The sequence below is a fragment of the Erythrolamprus reginae genome, chromosome 9 (assembly GCF_031021105.1).
Source record: "Erythrolamprus reginae isolate rEryReg1 chromosome 9, rEryReg1.hap1, whole genome shotgun sequence".
Classification (NCBI taxonomy): domain Eukaryota; kingdom Metazoa; phylum Chordata; class Lepidosauria; order Squamata; family Dipsadidae; genus Erythrolamprus; species Erythrolamprus reginae.
In genome coordinates, this window is record NC_091958.1 from 33127884 (window position 1) to 33149857 (window position 21974).

At 42.5% G+C, this 21974-nt stretch overlaps 1 protein-coding gene across 4 annotated transcripts in view; it reads left to right on the top strand.

The window, feature by feature from the left end:
• Positions 1–21974, top strand: part of LOC139172078 (WD repeat-containing protein 90-like) — an 88689-nt gene that overhangs the window by 30766 nt on the left and 35949 nt on the right. For 3 of the 4 annotated variants that reach the window (XR_011559833.1, XM_070760806.1, XM_070760808.1), the window contains 12 exons: positions 3676–3911; positions 4351–4490; positions 6355–6485; positions 9215–9345; positions 11310–11471; positions 13038–13166; positions 16027–16160; positions 16257–16294; positions 17075–17203; positions 19432–19617; positions 20408–20505; positions 21511–21610. Coding sequence is in view for 3 of the 4 variants with exons in the window: in XM_070760806.1 (XP_070616907.1) it covers positions 3676–3911; positions 4351–4490; positions 6355–6485; positions 9215–9345; positions 11310–11471; positions 13038–13166; positions 16027–16160; positions 16257–16294; positions 17075–17203; positions 19432–19617; positions 20408–20505; positions 21511–21610 (1614 nt within the window). In the remaining variant the exon portion in view is untranslated. The remainder of the gene's footprint in view (positions 1–3675; positions 3912–4350; positions 4491–6354; positions 6486–9214; positions 9346–11309; positions 11472–13037; positions 13167–16026; positions 16161–16256; positions 16295–17074; positions 17204–19431; positions 19618–20407; positions 20506–21510; positions 21611–21974) is intronic. The other variant, XM_070760807.1, reaches the window with a different exon arrangement.

A 21974-nucleotide genomic window follows, 5' to 3' on the forward strand; every position in this document is an offset into this window, starting at 1 on the left:
CAACTGGACTTTCCTTGTTTTTTATTTTGAAGATGTTTTGCTTCTCATCCAAGAAGCTTCTTCAGCTCTGACTGGATGGTGGGGAATGGAAGGATTTGTATTCCTTGCTGACAGCTGGTCATTTGCATCCTTTTGGAGGGTCGTTGAGGCCACTTGGCGGTTTATCTGTGTCCCCAGGGTCCACCCGAGTAGTCCTCCTGGCTCCTATAGTCTGAATTTTTTTCCCTGTGGAAATCCATTCCTAACTTCCACACCACTCAAAGGGTCTTCATCCCAAATTGTACAGCTGAAAGTCTGAAGAGATTCTCAGTCATCCCAGTCATGGTTGTCCCAAAGGAGCCTTTTCTGGAGGCAACTAGACTTTCCTTGTTCTTCCTTTTGAAGACATTTTGCTTCTCATCCAAAAAACTTCTTCAGTTCTGACAGGATAGTGGGGAATGGACAGATTTATATTCCATGCAGACAGCTGGTATTTGCATCTTTTCGGGAGGGATGCGTCTCCTGAAAAGGCACCTATGAGACAACCATGATCTGGATGACTGAGGATTTTTATAGACTCCTATAGTTTATAATTTTTATAGACCACTATAGATTATTTGAAGGAGTTTTAATCCATGACCTTGGATTATTATCATTAAATAGTGGACTTGAAATAGGTCAGTCAGTCTAACCTCCTACTCAGTGCTGGGATCTATATTTAAAGCTTCCTTAACTGATGTCCATCTTCTGTTTTAAGACATTTATTTAATGCCCACCACTCCCCCAGATCATTGGTTTCACATTTGAACAGCCTGGAACTGTTTCCCAGCATCAGATGAAATCTGCCTTCTCACAATTTAAGCCCATTATTCTGTGTCTTGCGGGATGGGATAAGAGAAAAAGTAGATCTTGTCTTTTCCTGTGCACATCCCGTTTTCCAGAATTTGACATCTCAGTGCTGTTATATCATTCCCCCGTGGCATCTTTTATCAAGACCCACAACATCCAGTTTCCTTTATGTCTCTCCCTAGAGTAGGACATATACTTCATGAGTTTGATCTCTTTTGAAATATGTCCAAGCCAATGACTTTCATAGTTTGGAAAAGAAAATTTAGTGACTTAAAAACAACCCCACTCTATAGAGAAATCTCCTATCTGGGGATAATTACATATTCTAACAGCAGAGAAAATATTTCACAGGTACCAAATCACTCCCTTAATAGGTTTACTCTTTTTTTGCACAGATTTATAGAGTTCTTTGAGAGCTACTTTGGTGTAATGGTTAAAGCATCAGGCTAGAAACTCAGAAATCATTAGTTTTAGATCTGGCTTAGGCACAAACCAATCAGGTGTCATGTCCCAAGAAACATGAAAGTCAAGTGGAAGTTACCCTATGGTAAGGTGAATGACCAATAAATTTAATAAATAATGAAATAATTTCTGAGCAGTTTCCTTTATTGGTCCTCACCTAAAACAGAAATCTTGCCAAACTAAAGTAACTACTTCAAGTTTCCTCTTTCCTCTATGTATTCAAAATGGACAGTGATTAGTGTATGTGTATAAGTATGTATATATGTATCATATGTTTGTTTATTTATTTGTTTATTTGTTTATTTATTTGTTTGTTTGTTTGTTGGTTGATTGATTGATTGATTGATTGGATTTGTATGCCGCCCCTCTCCGGAGACTCAGAGCGGCTAACAGCAACAATAAAACAGTGTACAATAGTAATCTACAGTGGTACCTTGAGATACGAGTTTAATTCGTTCCGGACCTGGGCTCTTAAGTCGAGCAGCTCTTATCTCGAACGACTTTTCCCCATAGGAATTAATGTAAATAATTTTAATTGGTTCCAGCCCTCAAAAAACTCACAAAGTTAGTCTAAATTATGCAGAAAGACATGTTTTTAATGAAGAAATGTACATGTACATATAAATGAATAATGAAGTTTCTTTCACTTAACTTGTAAACTTTCTTAAACTTTTAAATTTACATATGTTCAACTTCTCTGCCACCCAATCCTGTAGGACAGAGGTCCCCAACCCTTTTTGCACCAGGGACCGGCTTTAAGCGATCAAGAGAGGAATGGGTGAATGAATGGACGGAGGGTGGGAAGGAAGGAAGGAAAGAGGGAAGGGACAGGAACAGAGGAAGGAAGCAAGGAAACTTATGAAAGGGGAGAGTAAGAGAGGAATGAGTGGAGGGAGGGAGGGAGGGAAGAAGGTGGGAAGGAGAAAGAAAAGAAGAAATAGAGGAAGGGAAGGTAAAAGAGAGAAAGAAAAAGAGCAAGAAAGAAAGAAAGAAAGAAAGAAAGAAAGGGGGAAGGGACAGGAACAGAGGAAGGAAGCAAGGAAACTTATGAAAGGGGAGAGTAAGAGAGGAATGAGTGAAGGGAGGGAGGGAGGGAAGAAGGTGGGAAGGAGAAAGAAAAGAAGAAATAGAGGAAGGGAAGGTAAAAGAGAGAAAGAAAAAGAGCAAGAAAGAAAGCTGCAAGCACCCCCCCGAGCCCCCCAGGCCGGCTGCAACCTTTTAAAACACGCGCGCCGCTTCGCAGCTGTCTCCTGAAGCCGAACGCGGAAGTTAGCATTTGGCTTCAGGAGACAGCTCCTTGGCGCTTGTATCTCGAATTTGGGCTTGTAAGTAGAACAAAAATATCTCTCCCCTCCCAGCTCTTATCTCGAGTTGCTCTTAAGTAGAGCAGCTCTTATGTCGGGGTTCCACTGTAATACTAAAAACAATTAAAAACCCTTTAATATAAAAACCAGACATACATACATACATGCCATGCATAGAATTGTAAAGGCCTGGTGTGTTATGAATGGGTATGGGTAGATAAATACTTTGTTTTGAGAGCAGACAACAGAATTTAACTTTTAATGTGGCTCAATGTGCTCACAGTAAAAAATGTCAATAGAATTCTTTATTGGCCAAATGTAATTGGATACACAAGGATTTTGTCTTTGGTGCATCTGTTCTCAGTGTACATAAAAGAAAAAATACATTCATCAAGAATCATGGGGTACAATACTTAATGATTGTCATAGGGTTCAAATAAACAATCAGGAAACAATATTAATAAAAATCGTAAGGATACAAGCAACAAGTTACAGTCCTGCAGTCATAAATGAGAGGAGATGGTGATAGGAACAAAGAGAAGATTAGTAGTTACAGTAATCAGCCTTAGTCAATAGTTTTGACAGTGGTGAAGGAATTATTTGTTTAGCAGAGTGATGGCATTCGGGGGGAAAACTGTTGTTGTGTCTAGTTTTCTTGGTGTGCAGTGCTCTTTAGGGTTGTTTTGAGGGTAGGAGTGGAAATAATTTATGTCCAGGATGGTGTGTGTGTGTGTCTGTAGATATTTTCAATGCCCTCTTTTTGACTCGTGCAGTATACAGGTCCACAATGGAAGGCAGGTGGGCAGCAATTGTTTTTTCTGCAACTCTGGTTATTCTCGGAAGTCTGTGTCTGTCTTGTTGGGTTGCAAAATAAATTAATAATAAAGGAGGTCTTGTCCTATCCTGTCCTGTCCTACCTTACCTTACCTTATCATCTTATCTCATCCAATCTCATCTTACCTCGTCTCATTTTTCTTCTTGGCATTATCATCAAGGAACTCCTGATGTCTCACTGTTCCCTTTTCCCAGTGAATTTAACCATGCCACCTGAATGCAGACTAAGCTGATATCTTTCTTCCAGAACACAATGATCCAGTGAGCTCGGTTCGAATCAGCCCAGACAATCTGAAGGTCTTGTGCACCACCTCCATCGGGAATGTGGGCTGCCTGGATATCCAATCGAGGAATTACAGCACCATTATGAGATCCCACACAGGCACTGTGTTGGCATTTTCAGTGGACAGTTCCCAGAAACAGCTGGTGACAGTGTCCGAAGACAATACCATTCGCATTTGGAATATCGAATCTATGCAGCAGGTGATTTCGGAACTTTGCTCAGCAGAACCCACAAACACACACACTTCTTTGTGGCACCTTAAAAGTTAACATTATTGTAAACAATAGATGCTTACATCTTTTTGGAAGTTGTCAAATATCCAATCCATCAATCTGATCTGTATTCTTAAGGTTGAATCCCTGTTAATATGAAATGTGCAAAGAAAGTGATAGTTTTTAAGAGGCCACAAAACTTTTCATCATTCTTGTTCTTAGTTTGGGGTAAAAGAACCAGAGCTTGAATTTACAGAATATGTTGGAATTGGTAAAACAGTTTATAGTTTTTAAATTTTGTTATAGATGTAACAAAAACAACGATAACTCCATGCTATTAAACCATACTTCTCCACAATTAAAAGCAACATCTCTTAGCCACAAGTAGATTTTGTTTTTCTTAACTATTTTCATACAATTTTTACAGCTTTATGAATTCACGGCCTCTGATGAAATTCCGTGCGCTGTGGCTTTTCATCCCTTACAGCCTATTTTTGCTTGCGGTTTCAACACTGGCGTGGTCAGGACCATCAGCTTGGCTGCCTCAAGACTACTTGAAGAACACAAGTAAAACCTTTGTAGAATTTCATAGTTAAGTTTTGAATATTTTGCACACATGGAAGAGGAGGGGAACAGTGATTTGAAAGGGAATATTTCTTCGAAGGAGAAAAGAAGTGAAATAAATACTGATATTAGCCTGTAATGTGGTAAAGAAAAACAACCAAAACAAATTTACTGATTTAAGAATAATTCAGTAATTAAGCAGTATAGTGGTACTTCTACCAAAAACGCCTCTACTTAATAACTTTTCTAGATAAGAACCGGGTGTTCAAGATCTTTTGCCCTTTTCTTAAGAATCATTTTCTACTTCAGAACCCAAGCCTGGAAAAAGTTCCCAGGAAATTTGAGAGCGGCACGAAGACCCGGCCATTTTCCTGCCATTCCCCCTTTAATCCCGGCCATCTCGGGCTTTTCTGGGCTGCCAGAGGAGCCTTTTGGTGGCGCTAAGGAGGTTATGGCAATCCAGAGCGAACGGAGCATTTTCCTTTCTCTGGTCACTTGGAGAGGGAATAAACCACTTTGCTGTGGTGACTCCCTCCTGCTGCCTCCCATACATCCGGTGTGAGGTTGCCTCCGGGCGTGGAAAGGCAAAAGGGGGTGCTTCGCCCCGGCTGGATCAACTCAGCTTCAGCCAAACTGATGAATCACCACAGTGAAGGAAAGGCGGTGGCTACAAAGTGAGCAAGTGAAAGAAGAGGGGAGCCCCTCAGCATGGGAAGGAAGAGGAAGCAGGTAGCAGCAGCAGCAGTAGCCACCTTTCGGTCAAAGGATCGGGAGGTTCCCCCCTCTCGCCCGCCTGGGTTTCTCTCTCTGGCGCAGTGTATGGGAGGCAGCCTCACGCTCCTTGCCACCTCAGAGTCTCTCTTTTTTTTTAAGCCTTAAAGTTTTGAATTTTTTTGATTCCTCTCACCTCACCTTCCTTTAGTAGCGACTGTCCTCCTCCTCCTCCTCTTCCTCCTTCTCCTCCCACCCAAATTCTGAACTTTTATTTCTTTCCTAATGGGTTTGCATGCATTATTTGCTTTTACATTGATTCTATGGGAAAAATTGCTTCTACTTACAAACTTTTCTACTTAAGAACCTGGTTCCGGAACGAATTAAATTCTTAAGTAGAAGTACCACTGTATTTGTAACAGTACGTCAAATGTTAATAACAGGTCATCATTAGTGACTTCATCTGGGACTGACAATTTGGTCATTAACAAAGTGGTTGCTATGTGAAACTGCAATCATGCTTACAATCTCATTTCAGCTTTCACTTGTTTACAGACCTGTGAAGATTGTAAATATGAGGAGTGGTTGTAAAATTACTTCTTTAATCCCTGTCGTAACTTGGAACAATCACTAAATGAGGACTACTTGTATCACAACATTTCTGTTTCTGATTTATCTATTTATATAAAACATTCAACTCAATTCAGATAACGAGGCGGGGCAACATCCCAAATCATTATACAAAAAAGAAAAGAGAAAAATAGCACACGCCACTAGATCAAACTAAAATAATTATACAGTGATTAAAATTAAAGTATACTATATGTCAACAATGAGGGAGGACGTTACTCATCCTGACTCAAATGCCTGGAGAAAGAGACACATTTTTGTTGCCTTTCCAATGGCAGATGCTCTCTTTTTTAAAACAAATAATGAGCATCACACAATTCTAAAAAAATATACTCACTTAGCAACAGAAATTTTGGGCTCCATTGGGCTTGTCATATGTTGAGGGTTACCTGTACCAGGACTTAAAACAAGAGTAACCCGAATGCCTTGCGCTTGAGGGATATAAAGGCAGTTGTTTTTGTCATCTGCTGGTTTCGTTCTTCATTCCTCATTTTGTCTTTTTTGTTTGGGGGCAACTATTGGACAGGCAGCACCGGGGTCTGATCACAGGTCTGACCTTCTCTCCAGATGGCAATTTCATGTACAGTTCCTGCACGCACGGGACACTGAGTCTTTATAACTGCGCCATCCAGAAAAGTCACACTGTCCGAGTGTTAGGTAAGTGTTCCATATTACTTCTGTTTTCCTAAGGTGCGGCTTTACTATAGGGCAGTGATGGCGCACCTTTCTTTCCTCGGATGCCGAAAGAGTGTGGGTGGCCACCAGCGTTCCCCGTAAGCTGCGCGCATGAGCACGCGCGTGCCCCCAAATACCACCCCCCCCGCGCACCCTTTTCCACGGTTGCGCACTCCCCATCCCCCTGCCAGCCCGCGGGGGGGCGAGCGTGGGGAGGCGCCGGGAGTAGAAGGAAAGGGAGCCGCGGCCGCCCCTGCCTCCCCACACCATGCCTCTGGCCCCCTCGTGCCCCTGGCCACTCGCCTCTGCCCGCCCGATCCGCCACCTCTCTTCCGCCGAAAGAAAAGCGCGGAGGCTGCCTGCTTGAGCTTCCCATTGCTCCACGCCGCTTCGCCCTGCCTGTCATCCTGGACCTCGGTTGTGTTTTTGGGGGGAGCGGCGTGAAAGCCCTGTGCTGGCCAGGAAAGCCGGCTTTCTGGGAAAGCAGCCCGCCTTTTAAACACGCTGCTTTCCTGCACCTCTTTCCGAGGGGGGGGAGGAAGTGGCCTCCTCCCTCTCCCCTGCCCAGGAAAGAGTTGCAGGAAAGCAGCACATTTGAAAAGCGCGCTGCTTTCCTGGAAAGCCAGCTTTCCTGGCCGGCACAGGGCTTTCCTGTCGCTCCCCCCCGAAAACACAATGGAGGTCCAGGATGACAGTCAGGGCAAAGCGGCGTGGAGCAACGGGAGGCTGAAGCTGCTGGCGGCAGACCTCCGTTGTGTTTTCGGCTGGGGAGGGGTAGGAGGACCTTCCTGGCTTTCCCGGGCAGCTGGCTTGAGCCTTGTGCCGGTCAGCAAAGCCGGCTGCCCGCCGGAGACGTGGAGAGAAAGAAGGGAAAGAGAGGGAGGGAAAGAGAAGTGGAGAGGAAAGAAGGAGGGAGGGAAGGAAGGAAGGGAGAGAGAAGTGAACGAGGGAGAGAGAAAGGGAGGAAAAGAGGAAGGAAGGAAGAGATAAATATAAAGGGGGAGAGGGAGAAAGGGAGGGGAAGAGGGGAAGGAAGGAAAAGAGAGAGAGAAAGAGAAAAAAGTGGAAGGAAGAGAGAAGGAAAGGAAGGGAGAGAGAGAGAAAGAGAGAGAGAAGATAGGAAGGAAGAGAGTGAGAGAGGAAGAAAGCAAGAGAGAGAGGAGTGGAAGGAAGAGAGAGAGAGAGAAATGATAGAAAAAAGGGGAGGAAAAAAAGAGAAATGAGAAAATGATTGAGGCAGAGAATGACAGGAAAGAGAGAGAAACAGAGAGAGAAGTGACTCTTGATTTAAAGCATATGGTAAAAGCACTTAAATAATAAGAGAGAAACCGCCCCCCCAGCCCTCACCTATTTTTATTAATAGTTATATTTTTGGATTTGCTGGTTGTTTTAGTTTTAATAGTAATAGAGTTTGGTTTTGTTTTATTATAAATTTCTTTTAATAAAAAAGAAGGGATTTATTTTTTTTATTTGTTTGTTTGTTTGTTTGTTTGTTTGTTTGTTTGTTTATACTTCTATGCCGCCCAGTCCCAAGGGGACTGCCGCTCAGACACTATACTTTTCCGCCCACCCCAAAAAAAATTAGAGGGAACATTGGTGGCCACTATCACACATGCACGAGTGCCCACGCCCATAATTCAATGCCTTGGGAGGGCCAAAACAGCTTCCCCCTCCCCCTGGACGCCCGCTGGAGGCTTTTTGGATGTTTCCCAACTTCTGGTGGGCCCAGTAGGCTAGTGTTTCACCCTTCCCAGGTTCAAAAGGCTTCCCTGGAACTTGGGGAAGGTTAAAATGCCCTCTCCCAAACCACCCTCCCAGATCCTCTGTGGAAGCAAGAAAACAGCTGGCTGGCACACACATGCACCTTGGAGATGAGCTAGGGCAACAGCTCAAGTGCCAGCAGATATGGCTCCGCGTGCCACCTGTGGTATCCATGCCATAGGTTCACCATCACTGCTATAGGGGTTCCCAGGGGTGGGCTTCAAATATTTTAGTAAGGGGGCCTCTGCCTGGTGGCTAGGTGGAAGTGGTAGGTATGGCTAAGTCAGCCTCCTGCACGATGATGAAGTGGGGGGTGTTTTTGCCCTCCCTGGGCTCTGAAGTCTTTCTTTGAGCCTGGGGAGGCTGTTTTTCAACCTCCCTGAGCCTCCATACACGCCCTGAACTTCCTTGCAACCAAAACGGGCCGCCTGGGGATTCCTGGGAGGGGCGTGGTGATATGAGTGGTGCTCGCCAGGAGTGGGATTTGGCAGTTTTCCAAACTGCACAGAATCTTAACAGGAGGTTCTCCTGAACCCTTGCAAACCCACAGCAGTCCACCCTGAGTGTTCCTCAGCTTACTATCAATCACTTGAAGTTTCAATGGATCTTAAGTTAACTTAAGATCCATTGATCTGGATTTCCAATAATTGCACACATCCACACATTCACCTGATCATGAACATTTGGCTACTGGCTCATATTGATGGCTGGTTCCAGTATTCTATGTGGTCTCGTGACCATGATTTACAATTTTGGACAGTTTCCGTCCAGAACCACCCATAGGAATATATTCATTTGCTTAACAGCTGTGACATTTGTTTAATGACCGCTAGTCTACCGAGAGGGGCGGCATACAAATCCAATAAATAAATAAATGCAAAATAGAGGGAGTTGGACTGAACAACCCTCAGGAACTTACAACAGAAATTGACTCTCCAACTCCCATTCAGCAAACGTCGTGTCCCAAGATGCTGACCATGGTCCTGATGCTTTGGCTGTCAGTTGCGATGGACGTCTCTTGGCCTTTGTGGGACCTTCCAAATACATTGTCAGTCTCATGGACGCTCATACTCTGGATGAGGTAAATATTCCTGGCATCGCAAGAGCAGGTAAACTTTCTCACTCATAATTCTAGTGAAACCATGTGAAACCCTGAAGTCACTGTGAATTAGACAGCTATATAATCTTGTTTAATAATAGAATAGAATTCTTTATTGGCCACGTGTGATTGGACACACAAGGAATTTGTCTTACTGCATATGCTCTCAGTGTACATAAAAGAAAAGGTAAGTTCGTCAAGAATCATGAGGTAGAACACTTAATGTTGTACAACACTTAATGTCTGGGTACAAATAAGCCATCACTCATATTAGGAACCAGTGAATATAAATTGTAATTGTATATAGCAACAAATAAATAACAAATAAAGTTGCCTGAAGCAATAAGAAAATGTGCACAGTGAGTTTCTCCTCAGCTGCTGAGGAGAATCCAAGAAGCATAGTCTCCTGTAGATAGTAAATAACTGTATGAAATGAGTATATTAATTATTTGCTAGCTACAGGAAACCATGGTTTTTTTGTTTCACTTTATTCTGGGGAATTATTTCAATAGCATGATTTTCTAGGTATCTATTTATATCCATCCAGCCACCTATTATGTGATCTATTCCTTTTCTACCCATTAAGCAGAACGGGTTGGTAGAATTTCAAACTTTTGTTGCGACTCTCCCTCTATACAAGGGACAACGGGGTAACTCTTTTATATTCATTAAATCTTCCTTGACAATTAGAGATGTGGATTTTCTGGGAAATTTTGAATCAGAAAAGCATGATTCAAATTCACATTATCATCACCTCAGTACCCCCTGGTCTGCACACACATTTATTATTTAAATAACATTTAAAGAGAAATAAATATTTGTTTATTAAACATTCAATGAGTAAATTAAATTCAGTGTATTTTATGAGATTTCAACATTACATTACAAGAAATTAACCATTCGATATGGGAGGAAAAGTTATTTCTATTGGAATAGTGGCAACAGTGTTGAGCAAATGGCAATTAACACGTACTTGCCATGTCCTTTTTAAGTTTTTAGCTTTTTTTGTAGAACTATTGCCTATAAAATTGAGATATGTTTGAAACTGCTATACGTCGGATATGGAAAATTTTACAACTCTTTTATTTTTCTGGTTCAAATATCTGTCAATCTACTGTTTCAGTGCATAGATTAAACTATATATCTAACTTGTAGCAAGACCACTCACTGACCCACCTGTCCATTTCTCTACTTAGCTATCTCCTAGGTATCTATTTATATCCATCCAGTATCTATCTCCACCTCTCTGTCCCTTTACCTATCTACCTATCCACCAGTCTATCTTCTCCCTCTCTTCCTACTTACACATAAACAGACCCACATCCACATACATAGATGCACAGCCTCCACATATATAAGCACAAATATCAAAGTATATGTGTTGTGAGTACATGTCAAAGATCACTGACAAATGGTGCATCTGACACCATCAGAACACCTCATGCTCTGTACTTTGAGCTCCTAGGGTAAAAAAGGAGATAGATAGAATTCTTTATTGGCCAAGTGTGATTGGACACACAAGGAATTTGTCTTGGTGCATATGCTCTCATATAAATAAATAATTGTATAATTCTCTTCACCTAGCCTCCAATGATTGCCATTCCTAGCTTCTTTCCCCTTTTCCTGGTCTAGAAAAAATCCAGTTTGAGTAAACAGCTTAATAGCAATAGCACTCAGACTTATATACTGCTTCAGAGTGCTTTTAGAGCCCCCTCTAAGCGGTTTTTAGAGCCAGCCTGTTGCCCCCAACAATCTGGATCCTCATTTTACCAACCTCGGAAGGATGGAAGGCTGAGTCTAATCTTGAGCCTGGTGAGATTCAAACTTCCAAATTGCAGGCAGCCGGCAGGCAGCAGAAGTAGCCTGCAGTACTGCACTCTAACCACTGCACCACCGTGGCTCTATATCATTAATATTAATGTTAAATTCTTATTTATGCATGTCAGCTACTAAGAATTGACGTGAGCATACTGGATCTGGACAGCACGGCCCTGGATGTTGCTGTGAAGCTTTGCTTCGCCCCTTTTCCTCTTGGCCATCTTTTGGTGTCAACCTCCTCCCAGAAAATCCTGGTGCTGGATGCCAAGTCTGGACGCTTAATCAGAGTGGTAGGAGATTTACAATTTTTATTTCCCTTTCAGAGGTGGGACTTCTTTGTGATTTCTATTTACCCATGTCTTGTGAGGAAAATCCCAATTGTTCTATGGGCCCTAAGTCACTAAATTTTTATTAACTAAAAATAATCATCAATATTTCATTCAATGGCTGTTGGACATGACAAAAGCACTAAAAAGTTTCTTGTGACCGTGTTCCATACTTACTACCATTGCAGCATCACTACAGTCACATGACAACTGACTCATGACGGTGGAAGTGTCCTAAGGTCATGTGATTCTCCTTTTGGGACCTTCTGACAAGCAAAGTTGATCGGGAAGCCAGATTCACTTAACCAACTGTCAATAACTTAACATCTGCAATGTCTGCATTGGTTGCCGATCAGTTTCTGGTCACAATTCAAAGTGTTGGTTATGACCTATAAAGCCCTTCATGGCACCGGACCAGATTATCTCAGGGACCGCCTTCTGCTGCACGAATCCCAGCGACCAGTTAGGTCCTACAGAGTGCGCCTTCTCCGGGTCCCGTCAACTAAACAATGTCGTTTGGCGGGACCCAGAGGAAGAGCCTTCTCTGTGGCGGCCCCGGCCCTCTGGAACCAACTCCCCCCAGAGATTAGAATTGCCCCCACCCTCCTCGCCTTTTGTAAGCTTCTTAAAACCCACCTCTGCCGTCAGGCACGGGGGAATTGAGATTCTTTCCCCCTTAGGCCTTTACAATTTATGCATGGTATGTTTTGTATGTATGTTTGGTTTTATAATAAGGGTTTTTAATTGTTTTACTATTGGATTGTCACGTGTTGTTTTATCACTGTTGTTAGCCGCCCCGAATCCACGGAGAGGGGTGGCATACAAATCCAATAAATAAATAAATCTATAGCAAGAAAGGTTGTAAAATGGAGCAAAAACCTCACTTAATTGTCTCACTTATGAACAGAAATTATGTGACCATAAGTTGAGGACTACCTGTATTGATGCTTGCTTGGGTGGTTTTGAAGATTTTTAAATTGATTACGGATTGACATCAGAAGAGATGAGCTGAAACTGTCATCTGTACAGGACAGAGGCAGGGCTGGGCTTTAAACATTTTAGCAAGGGGTTATCTGCCTGGTTGTTGGGTGGGTGTGGCCATTGTGGGCGTGGTCTAGTTGGCCTCCTGCACCATGGGGGGGCATTTTTGTTTTCTGGAGGGTTTCCTTGAGCCTCTGGGAGGATGAAAACAGCCTCTCCAGGCTCTTAAAGCCCTCTGGAGGCCATCCTGAACTTCCAGTAGACCCATTTTTCACTTTCCTCAAGCCTCCGTGCGCACCCTGCACTTACCTGCATCCAAAAGGAGCCGCCTGGGGACTCCTGGGAGGGGAGGGGCAGCGAGGGCATGACCAGCCAGGAGTGGGATTTGTGGGTTCTCCAAACTAGAGGTTAGAGGTTCTCCCGAACTCCTGCAAACGCCCTCCAGCCTTCCCCTGGATATAGGACTATGCTAAGGGTTTTGCGGCTGAATGGGACGCCTTCGGTCCCAGAGTGGGATCCCATGTTAGTGATGACTTCTATCGATTGCAGGTGCCTCAAGTTCACAGACAGTCTTGCTCTTCTTTAACGCTGAGTCCCGATGGCCGGTATGTTCTCACAGCTGGTGATAGGACTATCAAAGTGTGGGATTATGAAATGAGGTTTGATGTCAGCTGCCAGGTAAATCTTAGATTTTTCTTTCTTCCTCATTACTAATGGATGATCACTTGATAGGCATATTAAAATCACAAAATGTTCAAATTAAAGAATGTTAAGAATGAAGTGGACTGGATTGGGACCAATGTGTCAGAAAGGGGTTTGTGAGAGAGAGAGAGGGAGGGTAGAATACGGTATCTGCTACATGACTCCCTAAATAATTAAGGTTTAGATAAATTTTTGCTACTCTTAATTTGAAATTATTCATTAATTGCTCTGAGTGGCTTGGTGGCCTTGAGGTGGAGTTTTCACCTCACAATCAGGAGGCTGTGAGTTTGATCCTAGGAGGCAGCAGGTATTTCTCTCTCTGGGCATAATTAGTAATTGTTTGCTATGAGCTCCACGTAGACATCACGAAAGTAATCCAGCCTGTAAAAGTTCAACTCCATTCAGTTTTCTCAACTTCACCCCAAAGCCCTGTTTCTTGTAAGCTGCGCGCGTGAGCGCGCGCCCGCCCCAAAATACCCCCCCACACACCCTTTTCCACAGGCGCGCACTCCCCATCCCCCTGACAGCCCGGGGGGGGGGTCAGGGAGGTCGGCAATAGAAAGAAAAAAAGGGAGCCGCGACCGCCCCTGCCTCCCCACGGTGCCTCCGGCCCCCTCTCGGCCCTGCCCCCCGCCCGCCCAATCAGCCCCCTCTCCTCCTCCGCCCTCTCTCTCTCTTTGTCACTTACTTTCTTGCCTTGCCTCCTGCCTTGGGGCGCGACTTCTCTCGCGGCCGTGGCTACGGATTCTCCTCTCCGCGCGCTTCGGGAATGCCCGCCTCGCCCCTCTCGCAGCCCCTTTGCTGGGAGCGCTTTCGTCCTGGACTTTCAGCAAGGGGGCTGCAGTAGAGGCAGGGCAAGCGTTCCTGAAGCGCTCGGAGAAAGCGCTCTCGCAGCCCCCTCGCTGAGAGAGGGGGGGAGAGAGAAAGTAAGTGACAAAGAGAGAGAGAGATAGAAGGGGGGAGAGAGATAGCAAGAGAGAGAAGAGAAAGAAAGCAAGAGAGAGAGAGAAAGAAAACAAGAGAGAAAGAGAGAGAGAGAGAAAGGGGGGAGAGAGCTAGCAAGAGAGAGGAGAAAGAAAGAAAGAGATAGAAAGAAAGTGAGAGAGAAAGAAAGCAATAGAGAGAGAGAAAGAAAACAAGAGAGAGAGAGAGAAAGAGAGAGAGCAAGAGGGGGAGAGAGATAGAAAGAGAGGGACAGAGAAAGTGAGAAAAAGAGAGAGAGAGCAAGAGCGGGAGAGAGAAAGAGAGAGAAATGACTCTTGATTTAAAACCCCAGCCGTTTGTGCGTTTGTGTGAACACTTGAACCATTTCCAATAGCTCACCTGTTATTGGAAATGGTTCAAGAGTTCACACACACACACACACACAAGTGGGGAGGAGACAGGGATGGAAAAAGAGAAGATAGTAATAATAGTAATAGATTTTGGTTTTGTTTTATTATTAATTTCTTTTAGTAAAAAAGAAGGGAAATTTTTTCTTATTTACTTATTTACGTATTTACTTATTTACTTACTTACTTACTTACTTACTTACTTACTTACTTACTTACTTACTTACTTACTTACTTATTTATACTTCTATGCCGCCCAGTCCCAAAAGGACTGCCAGACACTATACTTTTCCGCCCACACCAAAAAAAAATTAGAGGGAACATTGCCCCAAAGCAAGGAAATTACACAGTCATTAAAAGAAAACAAAAATAATTTAATGCCTCTGAGTCATTAAAAACTACTTCCTACTTATTTGGCTAAAAACAGTTCAACTGAGAATTGCCAGCCCTAAAACCAAGAGAAGAAACATACTTCATTAAACATACATACCAGTCCAGAAGATCATATGCTAAAATGAAAATCATGATCTGAAGAGTACAGATTTCTCTTTAAACCCAGACAGGATGAGGTTATCTACCATAATTTACCATGATCCTTCCTGTAGTGCAGGGGTGTAAAACTCAATTTCATTGAAGGCTGCATCAGAGCTGTGGTTGACCTTGGGAGGCTGGGTCGGCATGGCTAGATTGACACCCTTCCCCAAACTGCTGGCATGTTTTGTCTTTGCATTGGGTAGACTGGGCCAACGCAACGTGGTCTGGCCCCTTACATTTTCCAGGACAGCGTGGATGGCTGAATCTGATCACATTGCAGGCTGGATCCAGCCCATGGGCCCTGTGTAGTGGTAAACTCTGTCTAGGAACAGTATTAATCCCATGTGAAATAAGCCCAACAATATAATTTGACAGGAGTCCAGAAGAATAATAAAAGAGAAGTTTATTTCCTTAACATTCTTGCAAGAAGGGAAGCCTATAGGATGGAATAGAAATTTTCCATATCACAGGTAAAATTTTAAATAAAAATGCCATGTATTTATACATTTCATATCTGCACCCTTACTCTTCCTCCTTCATCATACACTCCTTTTATCACCTCCCCCTTACACAATAATTTTATATAATGTTTTTCACATTCTTTCACAGTATTTGGCACTCATTCACGATATTTTCCAATTTAGACAGACCCCTAAAACATTAATCTTTTTTATAACAATTTATTTCCCAATTTCATGTCTTTATTAGGTCAGCATTCCCTCTGTTCTCACATTCTAACTACAGAAACAAATCACCTCTAGAGCCAGACATATCCTGTTTATGAAGACTAACTGAAAATTATTACACTCAAATACATTTTTTATTACGTAGTCATAAAATGATTTTGCAACAGTCCTTCTTACAGATTCATCTCTTGCAAAAATAAAAGTTCACTTCTCACATCCCAAGACATGGAAATGAAGCTCTGAAGGACATTCTGAAGTAATTCTCGTCTGCTTTTCTTTCTGTAGGTGTTCATCGGTCACTCTGAAGTAATACAACAGGTGAGATTTACTGCTGACCAAAAGCAGGTCTTCAGTGTTGGAGATGCCATCTTCCTGTGGGATTTCCTAGGTGTGTTTGCAAAGGAGCCTTTCAAGGATGAGTAAGTACTCAGTGTTTCTTCATTAACACATTTTCTGAACCCGCCTCTAGATTTGAATCTCGTCATCTCCTTTGGATTTGTGTGTTCTCATTGCAGGATCGATTCCCCTGGGCCCCTAGTGGTTGTTCAAGCTGGTAAGTTAGCATTTGTTTTTGAGTAATACAGTTGGTGTTGCACCTCCCACAGCAAGGCTACAAGATATGAGGTTGATATTTATTAGTTCAGAATGGGACTACTTGCTGTAGGACAACTCTGCAAGAGAATTCTATAAACATGAAAAATCAATTAATTTCGAAGGAACTGTGGCCAATAGAATAAAATAAAGACAATCCAGCAATGCAAGAGTTACTTGCACCATTAACATATACTCTGAGAACTTTTAGGGAGGAGCCATCTTAACTTTCTTTCTCCTAACCAACCAACCAACTAACTAACTAACTAACTAACTAACTAACTAACTAACTAACTAACTAACTAACTAACTAACTATATCAGGGTGACCAACCTTGACAACTTTAAGAACTGTGGATTGTAATTCTCATGGTTGACTTGGGAATTCTTGGAATTTACCGGTAAGTCCACGAGTCATAAAGTTGCCAAGGTTGGAGACCTCTCACCCACACTCTTGCTATTCTCAATTGCACTCCCTCCCTCCTGGGAATCCATCTAGTCTCCCATAATAGAAAGAGAGAATAAAATTAAGTCAAAGATGTTGGGAATATATCTCCATCTATTTCCCTGTTCCTGATAGGCTCTTTTACAATAAAAATTTATAATACTGGCTAAGAAGGAGATATTTGGCCAAAAACAAAACAAAACCCCAAAACAACCTTACACAAAATCAGAGTTTAAGTCTGAACCTGGAAATCTGAAGCCTAATCCACCCTCCAATATTGCCTCTTGTTCGCTCACAGACACTAATCTGGAGAAGCCACAAAATTCACCTGGCTCCAGTGATGCCCCCCGCCAGCTGGTTCCTTTGCCTACTGTGGTGTCCCCTCCGTGTATGGACCTCAGCGCTCTCCACCGACTGGTTGAGCAGGGTGAGCAAAGAGAATTCATCACCATAGGAACCAACCAGGTCTTCTCTATACAATGCTACAAGAAATTTAACGCCTCTCCTGGTTGTCTGTCACTTGCCTTTCCAGAGATGTTTAATCAAAACACAGTGGGTCTTGCGTTTCCATTAAAGATGTGTGTGTGGCTTAGTGCATGTGGTGTGGCTTGGTGGCTTGGTGGGTGTGACGGGAGAAGGATACTGCAAAATATCCATTCCCACCCCACTCCAGGGGAAGAATACTGCAAAATCCCCATTTCCTCCTGATCAGCTGGGACTTGGGAGGCAGAGAATAGATGGAGGAGGAGCCAGTTAGAGATGGTATTTACCAGTTCTCTGAAATACTCAAAATTTCCACTACCGGTTCTCCAGAACTGTTTAGAACCTGCTGAAACCACCTCTGAGTCACCCTATAAAATAGGCCCTAACTATATATCTACCCACCAGAAAGGAGATAATTGGTCCATTGGAATTTGGGTGGTTAATACGTTTATTTATTTATTTATTATTTATTAGAGGTGAAAGGGATCTTGCAGGTCATCTAGTCCAACCCTGCCCAAGCAGGAGACCCTACACTACCAAAGTCAGGTGGCAGTCCAATCTTTTTTTGAATATGTCGAGTGTTGGGACGTTCACGACCTCCGCTGGCAGGCCATTCCACTGGTTGATCGCTCTCACCGTCAGAAAGTTATCCCTTATTTCCAGGTTGAATCTCTCCTTGGTCAGCTTCCATCCGTTGCTTCTGGTCTGGCCCTCTGGTGCCCTGGAAAACAGCATGACCCCCTTCTCTATGTGGCAATCCCTCAAGTACAGTGGAACCCCGACATAAGAGCTGCTCTACTTACGAGCAACTCGAGATAAGAGCTGGGAGGGGAGATATATTTTTGTTCTACTTACAAGCCCAAATTCGAGATACAAGCGCCAAGGAGCTGTCTCCTGAAGCCGAACGCTAACTTCCGCGTTCGGCTTCAGGAGACAGCTGCGAAGCGGCGCGCGTGTTTTAAAAGGTTGCAGCCGGCCTGGGGGGCTCGGGGGGTGCTTGCAGCCAGCCTGGGGGGCTTGCCAGCACCCCCCCGAGCCCCCCAGGCCGGCTGCAACCTTTTAAAACACGCGCGCGGCTTCGCAGCTGTCTCCTGAAGCTGAACGCGGAAGTTAGCTCTTTTTCTTTCTCTCTTTTACCTTCCCTTCCTCTATTTCTTCTTTTCTTTCTCCTTCCCACCTTCTTCCCTCCCTCCCTCCCTCCCTTCACTCATTCCTCTCTTACTCTCCCCTTTCATAAGTTTCCTTCCTTCCTTCCTCTGTTCCTGTCCCTTCCCTCTTTCCTTCCTTCCTTCCCACCCTCCGTCCATTCATTTATCCCATTCCTCTCTTGATCGCTTAAAGCCGGTCCCTTGTGCAAAAAGGGTTGGGGACCTCTGTCCTACAGGATTGGGTGGCAGAGAAGTTGAACATATGTAAATTTAAAAGTTTAAGAAAGTTTACAAGTTAAGTGAAAGAAACTTCATTATTCATTTATATGTACATGTACATTTCTTCATTAAAAACTTGTCTTTCTGCATAATTTAGACTAACTTTGTGAGTTTTTTGAGGGCTGGAACCAATTAAAATTATTTACATTAATTCCTATGGGGAAAAGTCGTTAGAGATAAGAGCTGCTCGACTTAAGAGCCCAGGTCAGGAACGAATTAAACTCGTATCTCGAGGTACCACTGTACATTCAAATAAATAGAACCATGGAAAACAAATAGATTGCTCCTTTCTCTTTGACAATTTTCTGTCTTCGTCTCCAATCTCACTTCCTTCTGCACGAAACAGGGATTTTGACCTGGGTGTAATTCTCAGAAGTTGTCTACGAGAACTTGATGATACATTTGTCTGTTCATGAGATTGCTAGCGTAATGCTATATATCTACCACTACCTCTTGAAGATTGTCTCTGCAATGGGAAGATATATAAACTAGTCAGCACACAAATGGATTGCATTCATTTACCTTCTAAAACAACATCTCTCAGTCTCAGGAATTTTAAAAGAGGTGGGAATTGAAACCCACCCACCCTTAAAATTCCTGAGGTTGAGAATGAAGAAGTTATCCATTCTGTCATGTCTGACTCTTGGTGATTCTACGAGCCAGGTCTCTCCATATCTTCCGATTATTCTAAAAGTATACGGAGCCGTTTGTTTCCTATCATTTTGTTCTCCTTTCTCTCTTGCAGACACTTGGTCTGACTCTGATGAAGAAAAAGAAGTATGTTTGAAAAGAAAAAATGGGGACACTGTTAATGGGACTGCTGGTGACTCAGTTTTTGTGCTGAATGATGTTGTCCAACATGAAGGGCCTCTGCCTGTGAAACCTGACATCACTCCAATTTGTTCAAGCCCTTACAGTCCTGCAGAGGGTGGTAAGTTGTCTGTATCCTGGTGTTTTTAAAAGATTCCACATTGTAAGGGAGGAAAAGTGAATAGGTTCAGAGTCACTTTGAACTGTGAGATGAATAGCAAATAAATTTGAATATAATAAAGTTGAACCCCATCAGCATTGACAGAATCACCATCAGTCAATTACAAAAGGCAACCTTGCTCAGAACTTACATTCTGCAACCTTTAATATTATCCAACATCCAAATCTGCCTATCTCAGGTACTTGGGATGCACTTGATAGATGGATAAAAATGCCAAATCTACTCTGAACATCTGGCTGAGTACACGACCAAATGAAGGGCCATCTCAATGACATCACGGCTAATGGTTTCCAGCAGTAGCAAGCAGAAAACAACATTAGATATTTATTCTTTCTTTCCTTTATTTTTTAAAATGCTTTCATTAAGCAATTTGGGGGGAAAATGAAAAGATGAGAAAAAATATAGAAAGATAAAGCATGAAATGGGAATCTACAAATAACATGGAATTGGATTAGAATTTTGAATGTATAACTAATGTATAACTTGCTTTTAAACACTTGAACATATCATTTCATAAACGATAGGCCACTGTTAAAATCCAGGCAGTTCATAAATATCAGTGGCAGAAGTTAGCACAGTACAAGTCAGAAAACAAGATTCAATCTTACAGTACTTTCTATCCCAAGAGACTAACCATCTGTTTGGATTTAACTGATCTTTTTAGAGCTAGAATATTAAAACTTTATGTTTAAAGATAAACTCAGTGTGTTTTCTTATTCTCATGTGCTAGACAAAAGAAATGAAATGAAAGGGTCTTTATCCCAAAATATCCGACCAGATTGCTACCGGCACTTCATACCCCGTTTCAGGTCTTCTGCACCTTCCAAGGTAAGATTTGACTTGATTGGGAAGAAATTATTGTCAATTCTTCAATGCTGATTTATAGCATAAAACTATTTTTTTGGGGGGGGGGCATTCATTTGAGTCATTCAGGATTGGATGGCATAGAAGTCAAATAAAATAAAAATAAAATAAATAATTACAATTACAATTGTAAATATGTATGTTACATTTGATGTTTTTGTCATCTATTGATTTTTGTCTTGATCTTTTGTTGTTTTTGTTTTCAAAAAATTCAATAAAAATTATTTTAAAAAATAAAATAAAATAAATAAATTTGCTCAGCCACCAGTCCTGGTTTACAAATATTAAAGGCTGAGTCTGCCCAGTATTGTAAGGCAAAGCCGATCAAACTGTAATTTAGTGTAGTTCATCCAGTCCGAGTGTAACAGAGAGATATTGATAAGTGGCTTAACTATTCTGAAATCATTTCTTGGGAAAATAGCTATAAATTAATTTAATAAGCAGGGTTGGTTTGTCTGCTGAAGCGTAAAGTACAGGTAATCCTCAACTTACAACAGTTCACTTAGTGACTTTCAAAATTACAAAGGCAATGATAAAAGGGACTTACGACCCTTTTCACACTTACAATGTTGCGCAATCCCCATGATCATGTGATCAACATTTGGCAACTGGTTCATATTCATGTGCTTCTCTTTTGTGACCTGACAAGCAAAGTACACGAGGAACCAGACTCACTTAATGACCGTGTTAATAACTAAACGATTGTGATGATAGGCTGTAAAACGGGGCAAAACTCACTTAACAAATTTCTCACTTAGCCACAAAATTTTTGGGTTAAGCTGTGGTCGTAAGTTGAGGACCACCTGTTATAGCAATTTATACTGGGCTCATAGCAATAGTCTTTAGACTTATATACCGCCTCATAGTTCTTTTACAGCCCCCTCTAAGCAGTTTACAGAGTCAGTCTATTTGCTCCCAACGATCTGGGTCCTCATTGTATCCACCTTTGACTCATGTTTGCCTTTGAAGGTATTTTCTCCTCCAACCGCTAATGAGGGTCTGAAGCTGAAAGCTGTGATTGGCTACAATGGGAATGCCCGAGGGAACATGGTTTGGAACCCAGACACAGGTGCGCCCATGAAATTAATTCCCAGATTTTATTACCTTCATTTACCTTCATGCCCTCAAGGGAACAGTGGCAGTCTTTGGAATCTTTTTAAAGGTTTTCTAAGACTCACTCCAAAGGTGCTTTTTCAAGAGGCAACTGGGCTTTCTGGAAATTTTCAGAAAGTCCAGTTTCCTCTTGAAAAAGCAACTTTGGAAATAACCATGACCTGGATGACTGAGAAATTCCATAGACTTTCTAAGTCTCTTTTTTAAAAAAACATGGTCCAAATCTACCATGATGATCCCCTCAAATTTAGTTTGAATATTTTCTCTGGCCTGCAGTATTTGCTATTAAAGTTTGTTGCAAAATCAAAACCAGAAGCACC